Consider the following 14,681-nt stretch of genomic DNA (forward strand, 5'->3'; position numbering starts at 1 on the left):
CGTCGGTACGTTCGAGTCAACGTTGAGCGCACAACGCCATGTTTTTTTAGCTATTTTAGACCAGGGGATTTGATCTTTAGATTCGAAAGTATCACACTCTTCAAGCGCTTCTTCTAAGCCCATTGCGTTGTATTGTTGTAAAGTTGAGACGATAGAGAGGTTTTGGTGGTTCGGCGCATTGCGCGAATCCGCGCATTCCGCGCACGGACACAGTACCTCTCTACCTCTACCCCGTCATCCTTGGCAACTATACCACTACCTCTACCCTCGGTCCGTGCGACCACTACCACACCTCTGGGTAGGGGATAGCCATTTACCAACGTAGATACATCCTTACCAGGCACTAGAATATAACAGAAGAAATACTATAAACTCACACGCATAGAATTGCCTTGGCATCTATTATATATCCAAGTTCCCATCTTATACTCTTCAGGCTGGATTACAGCGTCTACACAAGGGGTCACTAGTAACCCCATGCACCGGCACGATATCTAAATAGCTCTCTAATACTACGATAAGATCCAATCTTCCTAGACCCCCAAATCAGACAGCTCCCTTCCCACTAAACAATCCCCTAAATCGTATACCTAAACCTCGGACTATCATCCCCCAACTCGGCAATCTCTTCATCGCTCAAACTCTGCACCGCAGCATCCTCGTCACCGCGCTCCCTCTTGGCATTCGCCCTGGAGAAATGAAACCATAAAATGCAGTAGCATGTACATGCGAACCCTACCATTGCCATCGTGATACCGTGGCCCTTGATAAAGCGGGGTCGATCGGCGGTTGGATAAATCTATTTGGGTCAACATTAGCACTTTGTAGTCCCCCAAAAAACGCACAAACGAAGAAGGAAAGGGGAGAAAACGTACAAAAGCACTCATGATCCCCGCGCAATTCCCAATACTAAGCTGCAACCCCGTCGCGGTCGTCCTCTTACCGTACCGCGGCAAATTCGTCGGCAACCACGCAAGCGGCAACCCGACACAAACGTACAGGCCCATTGCCACCAGAAAACATCCCGCATAGTGTACTTTGGAGTTTGCATCGCTAATCAGCATGGCGTACCCCACGATACTGACAAGCCCCAGGAGCACACTGTACAACCCGCGTTTCTGCTGACGATCGGAAAAGTGCGCAACGACCAGGTACGTGACGGCGCCGAGGGCATAGCACGGGATAGTCAAGACCTGCACCATGGCACTACTCGCCGTCGTATTGATCGAGCGGATAATCGTCGGCAGAAAAGTCGAGTAGCCATAAAGCATGGTATCAGATCCAAACTGCGCAAAGCAAAAGGTCCAGACTTTCCAGTCTTTAAATGCCTTCTTGACGTCATCCCAGTGGAACTCGGCCGCTCTCTTCGTGTACCCCGTTTGGCGCTTAAGACGGGCAGCTGCAAAAGCTTTTTCTTCGGGAGAAAAGAAATACGCGGTTTCCGGGGAGTTGGGGAGGACAAACCAAGTGGCGATGCCGAGGAGGAGGGTGGGGATGCCCTCGAGAATCATGATCCAGCGCCAGCCGCGCTGGCCGGCGGTGCCGTCCATGTGGCCGATTGCGTAGGCGAGGAGGCCGCCGCAGGCGCCGGCAAGGGCGGCGGAGACAAAGAGGTAGCCGATGCGGAGAGCGAGTTCGCGTTTAGTGTAGAAGAAGGTTAGGTAGACGGCCATGCCGGGGAAGAGTCCGCCTTCTACAGCTCCGAGTAGGAGACGGCAGGCAATGAGGCCGCCGTAGCTCTGGACGATACCGGTGAGGGTTGCGATGATGCCCCAGGCGAGGGTGATGAATGCGATCCATCGGGAGGGTGTGAACTTTTTCAGAACCAGGTTTGAAGGGAGCTCCGATAAGATGTAGGTGACGAAGAGAATCGAGACTGCGGTTTGGAACTGCGAGTCGCTCATGTTGAGATCCTCCTGGAGACCGTAGAGACGTGCATTTCCAATGTTGACTCTGGCATTGTAGTTAGTACGTCGGTGCTGCCAAATCCACAGAGTTTTTTTTCAATGGTTTAGTCTTTTGCAAGCAAGAAAATCTCCTCTAACTCACCTGTCAAGGAAACTGAACAGGTACAACAGCATAACCACTGGGATAATGTAGATATCTAGCTTGCGCACAAGCTTAGCCTCAAAAACAGGATCAATCCCATCTCTCTGGTCAGCAATTTCCTCGCTCTTCTTCGCACCACCTGGCGTCGCCACATCGTACTGTTTCTCAACGTCGCTCATTGTGTCGTCAGAACCGTTGTGTCGTTTCCTCGGAGAGAACCCGAATGACTCGTCGCAAAGTCGCAGTCGCGCTGAATTCTTCTTTTTTTTTTCCTTCGTGGATTTGCCGTGCGTTGTCTTCAGCAAAAAAAGAAGGGACAAAAAAGAGAAGTTGTTTCTTAGTTCGCAAAATCAACCGAAAACCGGACCCGTCATCGTGTCGTTACCCTCAGTGCATTGCCACGAAGGGGGAGAAAACGGGAAGGCCACTCATGCTTTAAATCGGTTGGATTATTTCAAACATTGGACGACACAGACGACTTCTGCAGGGACCCACTCGAGAGCGAATTGCAGATCCGAGGCGGGGCTGCGACTTGAATGGTCTGAGGCGCTAGCCACTTGGAGTATGACGTGAACGGCTTCCTTGCTCATGGCATAGATATGCCCGCTGGGCAACTGATAACGAGCCAGCTCGTGGATGGACTTGTTTGCTTACCAACTCCCAAGGTTGCAGAAAATACTCGAATGAAAAATGGGGTTCGGCATGTGTTGGGTTTGTATCGTGTCCACCCTGTGTTACCGTACGTAATGACCTCATTTATCGGCTGGTGTCTACGTTGCATTAGTTTGGGAGTAGTGATGTGTTGCTTAGCCAATCTGATTTGTCTCTAGCTGTACTGCTGCCATCATGCTGTCAACCCAAGAATTGTTACATCGATCTTGCTCGTCCACGGTTGACCTCATAGCTGATCGGTCGTCTTGCGCTGATCATGGCTGGACACTGCTGATCCCGAATTTGGTCGGGTTACACAGCGTTAGCTCGCTCTTCGCCAACATGTCCATCTTTCGCCTCATACAGCATGAATATCACAGCTTGAGTAGTACCAATCATCTCCGCTACTTTCCTTCCTTAACTCCAACAATTTGGATAGCCAAAAGGTGTCGTGCTGAAATCTACAGGAAGCGTGAGACCAGCGTAAATGTCAATCTGAGCCGAAGGATCAATAGGAGATACCACCTCATCGCGTGGTAGTTCGATTTCCGCAGCCACAGGTTCCACCCCCTTAGATCCGGTATGCTGGGTGCTCGTACCAGAGAAACTCAGGCGCGCAATGGCTTGAACTTCCATTGCCATTACCTTTCCGAGAGGCCAGGTGGACCCCATAGTTTTCAGAAAGCCAATGCTGAGGCTAACGCGGTCGCGTGCTATGGAAAGGGCATGTCCGTCAAGCAGGTATATACACGCAGCTATCTGTACGGCAGCCATCTGTGCGGTCATATACGCAGTGAAAATGTTATGTTTTTCAAGTGCACAAGGAATTGCGAGAAGCCTCGTTGCAATCTCTGTGGCTTTCAATACGCGTGCAGTGTGTGAGTTCCGCCCAGCTTTCGGCACGAGGGTGAAGGGCGAGGGCGCTATGAAGCCTCGTGTAGACATTTCTCCTGGGCAGTAGCCTAGTGACGAGAAAGGCCGGTGAACTGTAGACATTATGCTGTGGTCACGTCAGCGTGCTTTCAGAAAGCGGAGGATAAACACTTGCATAGCAATAACCATATGCGCCATGAACCTGTGGAAACAAAAGTATTAACAAGAACCCTAGGATCTCAACTCGACAGTTCTCGACATACATGATCTCGTCCACTTCACCGTTCATACGAACTGGGTCCTTCTTACAGGATGGCAGTAAAGACATCCAGATAGCAAGCTTGACATCGCAACTCTCAACAAGAGCTTCGTTTATCACAGCAGTATGGATAAATGTGCTCATGACTAGTGTGGTTAATACGACGTCCCATGCTAACACTGAATTTTCGGCTCAAACTTACTGAATGCGACAATCATGGCAGCATCATATAAGTAAGTGATTGAAGAATATACTACCTCAATCTCTGTGAACTCGCGGAGCTGGTACTCGGCCCATGTTGACACGGGAGGGATTTGCTAATCATGTTACTAATTTTTTCCAGCAATTCCGAGCATATTGGTATAACATACCCCACGTTGGTAGTACTCGTCATCACAAGGCAAGTCAACGTTGCTTGGCACTGCCAGCAATACATGGAAGGGGGTGTTGGTAACCACGGCAAAGTGCTGGTCCACACAATAGAGCAGGTAATAGGTTCTCCTCCATGACTCCTCTAGCACAGCGTCACCTTCACCATACGCGTGGGCAAAGTCCCTTTCGTTCATGGAAAGCTCCAAGGCAAGTGTGACAGCTGTTTCTAACCTCTTGCGAGCCTGGCTCTTGCGATCGCAGTAAAATTCTGCGAGTGCAAACAACATCAGTGATTGGACGTTGAATGGCGTACGTTCAAGCGTGGGTGAAGCAACTGCCTTGAGAGCTGCTTCACGATAAGGCTCTGATGGCACCCAGGGCGCGTACAATGAGCCGATCCATTGCAAGACGAGCAATAGGACTGGCATGCCATGATTCGCTTTCAGGCGCCTGGTTTGTAGATAAGGGTATGGCAAAACGATCGGAAACGAAGACCAGAAGTTTTCGAAAAACAGTTCTAGAAGGCGATCGTTGTCGATCTGGAATGTCACACGATTTTGCTGAAGGTGTGATGTAGCGAGCGAGAATGTCTTGTCTGCTATGTTGTTCGAAAAGAGATTCGGAGACGACTGGGCGCAGGTTGAGTCTGTTGGTAGGTGCTGCTCCGAACCCGAGCTGCTAGGAGAAGCGGGTGTGTTGCGCCGGGCGCTTTCAGCTTCTTGCTGCAATCGTAGCCGTCGTGCTGCGAGGGCTGCTCTATCCAGCCCTCCTCTTCGTGACTTTTGGTAAACGCACTCTTTCCCATCGCGCTTGCATCTTTTGCATACAGGCTGCTCGGCATCGCACTTGACGTGTCTGTTGCGGCATTGAACACATGCCAATACAACCCGCTCACTACGCTTTTCGGCCGATGGTTGATCCATCGAACATCAACGGTGTGACGGAGTAAATGGAAGAATTACTTGGCTGGAGGCGCTGCGAGTGACGTTTCATGCAGTGCAAGGGTGATGTTTCTTGGGTGTTCATATGCTTTAACCAAGTGCTGTGATTGCCAAGTGAAAGGTAGCAGTAAGCCTGACCTGGGTGTCAAATGTGGCCATGGTTGCCCTGCCGGTAACTGTCCGGATGAGAGCCGGAGCCGCATTTTCCCAAACAATCTCGCATTTATGCAAAAGTAACGACATGCAATACGTTGAACAAGTGTTTAGATGCTTGCGCTGATCACGATTCGTCTTGCAGAAAGCGTGTAATGGCGTCATTAATTTTTGGCCGTTTGCCCGGCCTCTTCTACCCTAACCTTACAATAGAAAACCACACTAATACATTTGTACAAAAAAAAAGAAACTGCAGTGGAAGCCGACCTTCGACATACGATGGGCCAACACAACATCCAAATGGGGTCTCAGAGCATAAAGCATGTCATCGTATGCGTTCCCAGACCTGACGGATTTGCATCCGTGCCAGCTGGAGGTCGCCGCTTTTCCATCGTATATCTATGTTTTGAGATGAACTCGTTCGCGTGTGCGAGTTCGGAGGTACAGATCGCGGATCTATCGCAATTTGCCCTGTTCCTGAGCTTCTTTCACCTGCTCGAAAACCTGTAATCTTGTGTTAGCTTCAACGACTTATAGGACAAATGGGGCCTTTCATACCTTCAACATCTTCCTACGCGCTCCAAGAGCGTTAACTCCGCGCTTCTCCAAACCTTCGTCGTCAAGCTCGATGAGCTCCTGCCATTTGAGGTCCTTGAGGTTATCCGTGTACTTGTGCAACCGGAGACTGCGGAGCCAGTTGGGAATATCCGAGAGGAGACCAGGGTCGGTAGGGTCCTCCGGAGGCTTAGAGCTGCCACGGCGACCTCGGGGAGATCGACCACGGTCAATGTTGTCACCGAGGAAGCCGTGGCCGTCATTGTTGCCTCCGCTACCCAATCCAAACTGAGCAAGGTTAAGGGCACCCATACCGTTGTTCATCATTCCACCTCCATATTCAGCAGCTAGGAAACCGTTGGCCTGGGGAGAAGTGAAGCTACCCATGGCTCCCATGCCCATACCCTGGCCCTGCATTGCAAAACCGGGGGAGCTGGGCCGAGATCGGCGGCCGTTCATTGCAGCCAACTGTTGGGCCTGCAGAGCAGCCGCTTGCTGGGGAGTCAAGACCTGGCCCATCTCGTTTGTCATGAGAATGTTTCCGTTGCCCATTTGAGGCATACCAGGCGACATGGGACCGTTGTCTGATGAGCGAGCGCGACGGAACTTGCGCACATCGTCCAGCTGAATACGGTTGTTGACAGTAGAGAGTGCAGCAAGCTTCATAGCAGTTGCATTGGCAACCATGTCAGCCTGGTTGTTAGACTGGCTAAAGTTGGCGACCATGGGGGTGCTCAGCTGCGACGCCCAGCTGCCACCTGGCTGGTAAGAAGGTGAAAGGAGTGGCATGTTGGAGTTTGCCTCGAGAGCATTTAGAGTAGTCGTCTGCACACTATTGGCATCATTCTGGAGGGGAAGACGAGGAGATCGAAGACCGGCGGATGGAGGGGGCTGCGAAAACTGGCCCATTGGTTGTTGCTGCTGTTGCTGCTGCTGGCCAGAGGACTTTGGACGGTTCGCGCCTTCGTTCCAGGGAGATGCCGGCGGGGCATTGTTTTCCCTCTTGTTGTCCTCGGGGGCAGAGATGGTGGGAGCTGCCATTGAGCTGCGGTCGCCGACAGTGCTGTTGCGATTTGACGCCGGTGCGACGCCTACAACATCGGTGAACTCAGCCTTCTGCTTAGCAATAGCTGCGGCCGCATCTGGGAACATGCGATTGATGGTGGAGGTTTCCAAGCCCGAGTTGCGTTTTCCAGCACCCGGGGATGGCGGCGGGCGACCGAGGCCCATGGAATGGCGGTTTTCGCCCGTGTTGAGCTTGCTCATAGCATCACTCAGTTTCTGCGTCATTGGGTCTAGTACATGTTAGGATGGGAAAGCATCGGGGGAAATTAGGATTAGAAATTCTTACCCTTTTCCCCAAAGTTGGCAGGCGAAAGCACTCCAGACATGGGCACGTTCTTGGACATTTGCTGCAGGACCTGGATAAAGAACCTAATCTGAACCTGGGTTGTCTGCTGCAGGAGAGCGTAGAGGGCAGCGGTCCTCTCGGCCTCGCTAAGGACGCGGAACCACTGCTCGATGGCGCTCAACTCATCCTTGAAGTCCTGGTCGAGGGTGGCTGTCGCCATCTCCTCGAGCGTGGTCTCATACTGGTCAATGTCGGCGAGCCACTGCTGGGCAGCACGCTCCATCTCGTCTGGGTTGCCAGACTGAGTGTTGTTGCGGCCAAAGTAGATCTCGGAGGCGGGGCGAATGCCGCGGTTGGCCAAAGGCGAGGGGAAGCCGCCCAGATCAGCAGAGGCGCGGAGATGGTGGTTTGCACCGAGCGAAGAGCGGGCCTGGGGGGGACGGAGGGAGGAGGAGCCCTCGGGGGTGCTGTTCCTGTTGGCGGCGATGTGGCTGGCAGACATGATGAGGAGTAGTGGTTGAGCGTGGCGGGCAGTTGGTGGGTTGAAATTCTGGGCTGACGGTGAGCAGGGCGAATACGAGAGGGTGCGGGCCGTCGAGATGGGACGTACAGTGTCGACGGATGGAATTCAGCGTCTGTGGGTCGAAGTAATGGATGCACACGAGTGTCTCCTGCAGTCCCAGCTGTGCCTCAAAGGAGAGCTCGAGGTGCGAAGTGTCAGGGGAGAGACAGGATCGCGGAAGGGCTGATAGGCGCAGGCGAAGGCGCAGGCGAAGGCGAAGGCGAGGGGAGCGCTGTGCAAGAGGGGAGGGGCAAGCAGCGCTATAAGAAGAGAGCGGGTAATATATCCAGCAACAAAGAAGGGAAAAGGTCGGCGATAAGGAGGCAGACCAGCGGAAGAAGGTCACTGCCAGAGGTAAAGAAGGGGACAGTGAACTCTTGTCAGGACTCCAAAAGGCGTTGGTTCGTTAGCGTGCAGCCAATCACGGCACCCTGCGCAAGACTGAAGCAACGGCACGACTGGCCCAGCGCTAGTCCTCAGCTGTTACAGATGATGCGAATGCCTGGTGGAGCCAGGTGGTCTTTGGGACGCCTCCACGGCCATGCTGCAAAAGCTTGTGCGCCTGTCTTTGCCAGCCTGAGCGCCCTGAGGCGACGCCGCGTGCCTGTGCGTGCGAATCCCCGTCTGAGGAGGGTGTGCAGGGTGGGTTGTATGTACCTACTGTGTAGTAACCAAGTCCTGAGTACATACTGTGTGTGCACCACACGCCTCCGCATCCCCGGCACGCCGCCCAACCAAGCAGCCAACCAACACCCACCACCGCCCACGGCGCCATACCATGTCCATGGTCGTTTCGAGTACCGGCCAAACGCAATTGCCACGCTGTGCTGATGTACTTACCGTGTGCTTACTGTGTACGTACCGCCCAGGTGCCTGATCAGAGATCCCACGGCTGGTTCCGCTGTCAGTCTCCGCCCGGCATGCCATGCCATGCCATGCCTGGGTCCTCCTGCGAGGCATAAAATAAAAATAAATAAATAAATAAATCAAGGGCTCGATTCGCAAGCCATCTGTAACATGGTGCTGGGCCCTGTCGCGCCTCCCATTGGCAACGCCTGCGCGGGGCGACCCATCAAACGCTCCGGCAAACAAAAGGAAATGCTCCGGACTGGCTGTTCATGCGCCGCCTGCAATAAATCCCTAGCCAGTATCATGGCTCGAGGGGCCGACTCCCCTCGGCGTCCCCAATACCTACTTACCTACATAACCTGGCCGTTCCGACGACGTCGTATTTTGTTATTGCAGGAGCACTCGCCTAGCTTGTAGACCCGACACGGCTTACTACCTTAGCCGCTGCTTGCCTGTTCCGGGGGTCCCGGCAAATACCACCCACCTGCACCACCTGCACCCAGCACCCAGCACTCGGCCAAACCACGTGCATGATTCGAGTCGTGCCAAAAGACGCCTCGACTCGTGCAAAAATCGATAAATCCTTACATTGACATCAACGGCTTTCCTGTACGCATAGACCCTCGGGGCAGCCACGGCTTGGCATTCATCCCACACACACACTGCTAGCTGTGTGTCGACTAGATATTCTCTATCTATGCACACAGGCCGTCGTGTCCATGCCACGCCTCTAGTTGACATCTTGCTCATCAATTCATTTCCCAGGCCGTTCCCAAGGGACATGCTCTTGCGCTTGTGCACGTCAGCGGTCAGGGCTTAGAGTTTGGAGTTTATATGAAGCCCGAGTCGTCAGCATCGGCCTTGGCTTGGGCCCTTCACGACAGTATAGCGTAGGCGGTAGGATCCAGCCAAGTCGAGTCAATTGGCTATCTGATTGATTTCTCTCATCTTGTGGTAAATCCGCTTATGATGCTGCTGCTGCTGCTGCTTGTGATTGCTGCGCCGCCGTCTGGATCTGAATAATCTAGTCGGCAAGTCAGCGTGCCTACCATGAAAACCACCATCCAACCAACTCACCTCGCCCTTGATCTCCTCGCTGTTTTCCTGTATACCCTGGATCTGCTTCTCAATGTCCTTGCTGCTGCCTGTCAACACCATAGCTCCCTGCCAATTGCAAGTCAGACCTACATCTGCTTGTCAATGAATTCCAGACGTCCATTCACTGCCATGACTGCCTCTGTCTTGTCCTGCTTCAGCAGCACTGGGCCGATCTGCTTGTAGATGTTGGCATCGTCGTCGAGGATGTCGAATTCCTGCAGTGAAGCGTCTCAGCGTATGTCTAACATGCGTGCATCTTGTTCGGCTACCTTCTTGACGGTGCTGTTCTCCTGTTGTTGCGACTCAAGTTTTTGGCGTGCCTCAACTTTGGTTCCGAGATCTATTCCGACGTTAGCAGTCACTCTACTATCGCTGGCAACAACTGCTTACCCGCTTGGAGGCTTTGGTACTTTTCGGAAAGTTCCTGCAGCTTCCTTTGTACTTCGGCCATGGCGTTTGTGATGCTGAGTAAGGCTTGACTGGGAGTTTGGTCGTATGCTCGCAGGTCGCAGGTGGGAGAATAAACTTTCCCAAAACGGTTAGAAGCAACGCGGGGCGGGCTAGGTTCCTTGGCTACGGCCATAGGCCATGGCAACTTGACGGTCTCCTCCACGCCCGCTGCCTGCGACAACAACCTACCACAAACAATCCCTCGCCAAATTTACTCTGTCGAGTGCCGTGAACAATATACAGACCTCATACTACCCGCCGTGTGTGCCCAAACATACCGTCTTCAACGGCTCGTGCGTGCCCCGCCTGCCTGCTCTCATCTGTACACAAACGCGCCCACCCACAACAACGTCCTTGAGCACGGTTCACGCCCACTGTACAAGCCATGAGCAATGCGGATTTCCTCGGTCGGGCCATCGAAACAGTCAAGAAGGCCATTGAGACTGATACAGCGGGCGAATATGAGAAAGCCTACCAGCTATACTACAGCGCCTGTTAGTGACACAGAAGGCAGCCTGAGGCTCTCGCATACTGATGAGTACTAGTGGAGCTTTTTATGCTCGCTCTAAAATGGGAGAAGAACCAAAAGTCCAAGGAAATGATTCGTGGCAAGGTCGCCGAATACATGGAGCGCGCCGAAAAGCTCAAGCAGCACCTTAATCAGAATGACGCTTCGAATCGCAAGAAACCAGCAGCGATGGGCTCGAATGGCAAGGCAGCAGGTGGTAGTGGCAAGGGCGGAGGGTATTTACAGCCGCAAACACAAATCTAAAGTGTCATCATGCTAACATGTGACAGTGACGACGACGAAGGCGAACAGGATGCTGATTCCAAGAAGCTCCGCGGTGCGCTTGCGGGTGCTATCCTCTCTGAAAAACCTAATATTCGGTGGGAGGATGTTGCTGGTCTCGAGGCGGCAAAAGAAGCACTCAAGGAGGCCGTCATATTACCCATCAAGTTTCCACATCTCTTCACCGGAAAGAGACAACCATGGAAAGGTATATTGCTGTATGGACCACCTGGTACCGGCAAGAGTTATCTGGCCAAAGCTGTTGCGACCGAAGCGAACAGTACCTTTTTCAGTGTGTCCAGTTCGGATCTTGTGAGCAAGTGGATGGGTGAATCAGAACGGCAAGTCACAAGGATTCTCATTATACAAGGCGCATGACTAACATATCTTCAGCCTCGTCAAGCAACTCTTCGGCATGGCACGTGAGAACAAGCCTTCAATTATCTTCATAGACGAGATTGACGCTCTCTGTGGTCCCCGTGGAGAAGGCGAATCAGAGGCATCAAGACGTATCAAGACCGAGTTGCTAGTACAGATGGACGGTGTAGGCAAAGACTCGAAAGGTGTGCTCATTCTCGGAGCAACAAACATTCCATGGCAGCTCGATTCGGCTATCCGACGACGATTCCAACGACGAGTACACATTAGTCTACCAGATCTTCCCGCGCGCATGAAGATGTTTGAACTTGCGGTCGGAAACACACCCTGCGAACTGAACCAAGCAGACTACAGGAAGCTGGCAGAGCTTAGCGAGGGGTATTCTGGTTCCGATATTTCCATTGCAGTGCAGGACGCGCTCATGCAGCCTGTACGTTTGATTCAGACGGCAACACATTACAAGCCCGTTGAAGTCGATGGGCAAACGAAATGGACGCCTTGTTCTCCTGGCGACCCACAGGCACACGAGAAATCATGGACAGATCTCGATGGCGACCAGTTGCTCGAGCCACCTCTCAAGGTCAAGGACTTTATCAAGGCCATCAAAGCTTCAAGACCGACGGTTAGTGGTGAGGATCTACAGCGCAGTGTTGAATGGACCAAGGAGTTTGGAAGTGAGGGCGCTTAATGCAACGTTTTTTTTATGGGATGAAGGGCGGTGCTGTATATCTTGGAGGCGCTTTTGGTGTTCATGTCCCTTTTTAGCATAGCGATTTCAATGTGTCAAATCAATGGATACGGTACCAATGTCAAAGCGCTCTTACAATTCTTAGATGAGCATGTCCCAATTGAGCATTTGTTGTAAGAATTTGAGATTGGTCAATTTCCTGGCGAGATCCGAGCTTGGTCGAGGTCGGAGTATTGAGGTCAAGCGATTGGCTACTTGGTTAGCATGGTGATGCTGGGTAGTTGGACGTGATACCTAGAGCACCAGCACGCTAAGATAAACATCCCTGTCGCAGCTCTCTTACCAGCAAGCCATTCATTCCATTGCGCCTGGCACGGGACTCGTCTTAAGCCGCCGCCATGTCCAAAGACGACGCCGAACCCTCATACATTGACTATGAAGCCTTTCTCGACCCAGACTTCTCGGCAACGTCCTTTGCCAACACGCTCGTCCTCTCGACCAACAACCCCTCCGACACCCCGCTAGACTTGTCGACACCGCTGTCACGCGTTCTTTTCGATGTCCAGGAAGTCGACACGCACATTGACACGCTTACGACCAAATCGGCATTGCCGCTGCTAGAACACACGCGCGAACATGCAGACTCGAGTGCGCGCATCCTGCACGAGGTAGAAGGCCAGGTCGCCAGTCTGACCGAGTCGTACCGGACACTCGAAAAAGAAGTCATTGAGCGGTACGAAGTCGCCGCCCAGGTCCAACTCACGGCCGAACGCCTCTGCGAGACGGTCAAGCTGGGGCGCGCAGTAGCCCGCTGTCTGATGCTCGGCCGCCAACTCGAGGTCCGCATGGCGGAGCTGGGTGGCGTAGGCAGCGCAAAGAAGGAAGACCACCGCGCCATGGTGCGCTCTACCGACACCATTCTGTCCCTCCGCCAGATCCTCTCTGCCTCGAAACCAGGTGAAGAAGGCGAGGGCCTCGATCGCATCAACGCAATCAACACTTTAAAAGCCGAACTCGTGAACCCCGGTGAACGCAGCATCGCTTCGCGCGCCAACCAAGTAATCAAGGAATTCTCAATGTCCTCCCTACTCTCCTCCTCCTCTGCTACCGCTTCGTCTGCATCCACCTTCTCCCAAAACGAAGACACAAAAGCTCGCACGACATCCGCTTTGCAAACACTCTACTTATTATCCCCCGTACCAGCATCATCTTCCACTAAACCCTTCGAGCCAACACTGATGCTCACCGCACTCCAAGAACACGTCCAAACGCAGCTCAAATCCTCGCTTGCCTCGCTCGCCCGCGCTCTAGCTCAACTACCGTCTCTCGACCGTGCGTTGCTCGAGATATCAGCGAGATGTCAGAATATAGTTGCCCTGCAGTCGCTTTTGGAGTCGATAAAGACGCCATCTCATCCCCTTCTGTCTGCGGCATTGCAGCAGCAGGGGAATTTACTACAACCGCTACTACAAGCACTAGATACGTCGTCCCTTCCTAGCTATTTCTGGCGTACACTCGCATCGAACATGGCACCGAGAGTGCAGGATCTGATGAATAGAGGGGGAGTGTCTGCGCGGACGCTCAAGAGTAATAAGGAAAAGGTGAGGGAGTCGGTGAGGGAGTGTGTGAATCGCGGGAGTCAGTTCCCTGGGAATAGTAATTTGGCAAAAGGTGCTGGCAATAGTAGTAGTAGTGCGGCGGTGACGTGGGAGAGAGAAGCTGCTGTCATGGTGAGTAGCATTGTTGGGCAGATCAAATAAGAGAGGATATACAAGTCACGGAGATCAAAGAAAGCAACACCATAGAATTGAGGGAAGAAAGATTTGCATTGGAAAAGATGTAGGGGCTAGCTTTGAGCTCATCTAGATACCATGCCAGGCAATCATGATTGCTTGCTCGCTCTTCATAGCAGCCATACCATGACGCCAGTCGCCATACCCGTAACTCCATCTTTTCCAACCGGGCCCCCAAAAAGGCTTTTCTTGATTTTACTGTTATGTATCATATAGACACGGGTTTTTTGTTGTTTTTTCCTTCTACGGGGAAGAGTCTTTCAAGACCCACGTTATAGTTGTGTTCGTGGAAAACATACGTTGGTTCGTGCAAGTATGTCTATAATCCGACATACAGACTCCAACGCAGTTTAGAGACAACTCCCAGACTAGTCAGGTCCTCCCGCTGACAACGCCAACAAGAAGATGACCAACTTTGAAATGAGCCAGTTCGTAGCGCTCATTGGGGCAGTTCCTAGAGGAGGGAGAGGAACTGCAGAATTTCCATAACAAATGACATGCGAGTCAACATGTAACGTATTGGGTCGGGTCGAGTGTGGGGGTGTGGTCAGCCTTGAAAAAGAGTATGTGTCCAGGGCTGATAACGTTAAAAGGATATGGTGGGGAAAAGCGACCTGTAGCAAGAGAAGGGCTACAGATATCCAGTAGGCATCGAAAATAAGGTAGGGTCGAACAAAAGACGATCGTACTAACTGTAATCCTGGATAAAGAAAGGATCCGAGCTTTTGGAAAGACTATACCAACCGCCGATGGTGCTGAGTAGAGAATCGAAATGAGGACGGAGGAAAAACTAGATGATGCAGTGGACGAAAACCGTTGAGATGTACCGTCGAGAAGGCGGAGACAAAGCGTCTCAAGAAAGTAAGTCG

General features: G+C 52.5%; 6 protein-coding genes across 6 annotated transcripts; 2 read left to right on the forward strand and 4 right to left on the reverse strand.

The window, feature by feature from the left end:
• Positions 1 to 577: 577 nt before the first annotated feature.
• COCMIDRAFT_93035 (uncharacterized protein) lies at positions 578 to 2,228 on the reverse strand (the record flags this gene model as incomplete). The annotated part of the gene is made up of 3 exons (XM_007688922.1): positions 578 to 799; positions 876 to 1,953; positions 2,050 to 2,228. 3 exons carry the CDS (start codon positions 2,226 to 2,228, stop codon positions 578 to 580), a joined length of 1,479 nt encoding a protein of 492 aa, XP_007687112.1.
• Positions 2,229 to 3,117: 889 nt separating this feature from the next.
• On the reverse strand, positions 3,118 to 5,127 carry COCMIDRAFT_35963 (uncharacterized protein; the record flags this gene model as incomplete). Its single annotated transcript, XM_007688907.1, has 6 exons — positions 3,118 to 3,700; positions 3,749 to 3,775; positions 3,837 to 3,978; positions 4,035 to 4,149; positions 4,204 to 4,764; positions 5,032 to 5,127. 6 exons carry the CDS (start codon positions 5,125 to 5,127, stop codon positions 3,118 to 3,120), a joined length of 1,524 nt encoding a protein of 507 aa, XP_007687097.1.
• Positions 5,128 to 5,754: 627 nt separating this feature from the next.
• COCMIDRAFT_35964 (uncharacterized protein) lies at positions 5,755 to 7,706 on the reverse strand (the record flags this gene model as incomplete). The annotated part of the gene is made up of 3 exons (XM_007688908.1): positions 5,755 to 5,802; positions 5,857 to 7,148; positions 7,205 to 7,706. 3 exons carry the CDS (start codon positions 7,704 to 7,706, stop codon positions 5,755 to 5,757), a joined length of 1,842 nt encoding a protein of 613 aa, XP_007687098.1.
• A 1,873-nt stretch (positions 7,707 to 9,579) lies between these two features.
• COCMIDRAFT_93077 (uncharacterized protein) lies at positions 9,580 to 10,164 on the reverse strand (the record flags this gene model as incomplete). Its single annotated transcript, XM_007688923.1, has 5 exons — positions 9,580 to 9,639; positions 9,693 to 9,760; positions 9,829 to 9,928; positions 9,983 to 10,053; positions 10,104 to 10,164. 5 exons carry the CDS (start codon positions 10,162 to 10,164, stop codon positions 9,580 to 9,582), a joined length of 360 nt encoding a protein of 119 aa, XP_007687113.1.
• A 384-nt stretch (positions 10,165 to 10,548) lies between these two features.
• On the forward strand, positions 10,549 to 12,019 carry COCMIDRAFT_35966 (uncharacterized protein; the record flags this gene model as incomplete). Its single annotated transcript, XM_007688909.1, has 4 exons — positions 10,549 to 10,657; positions 10,709 to 10,907; positions 10,962 to 11,294; positions 11,347 to 12,019. The coding sequence occupies 4 exons, from the start codon at positions 10,549 to 10,551 to the stop codon at positions 12,017 to 12,019; spliced, it is 1,314 nt and encodes a 437-aa protein (XP_007687099.1).
• Positions 12,020 to 12,417: 398 nt separating this feature from the next.
• On the forward strand, positions 12,418 to 13,779 carry COCMIDRAFT_92963 (uncharacterized protein; the record flags this gene model as incomplete). Its single annotated transcript, XM_007688924.1, has 1 exon — positions 12,418 to 13,779. The coding sequence occupies one exon, from the start codon at positions 12,418 to 12,420 to the stop codon at positions 13,777 to 13,779; it is 1,362 nt and encodes a 453-aa protein (XP_007687114.1).
• Between the last annotated feature and the right edge of the window lie 902 nt (positions 13,780 to 14,681).

Source organism: Bipolaris oryzae (assembly GCF_000523455.1).
Source record: "Bipolaris oryzae ATCC 44560 unplaced genomic scaffold scaffold_49, whole genome shotgun sequence".
NCBI lineage: Eukaryota > Fungi > Ascomycota > Dothideomycetes > Pleosporales > Pleosporaceae > Bipolaris > Bipolaris oryzae.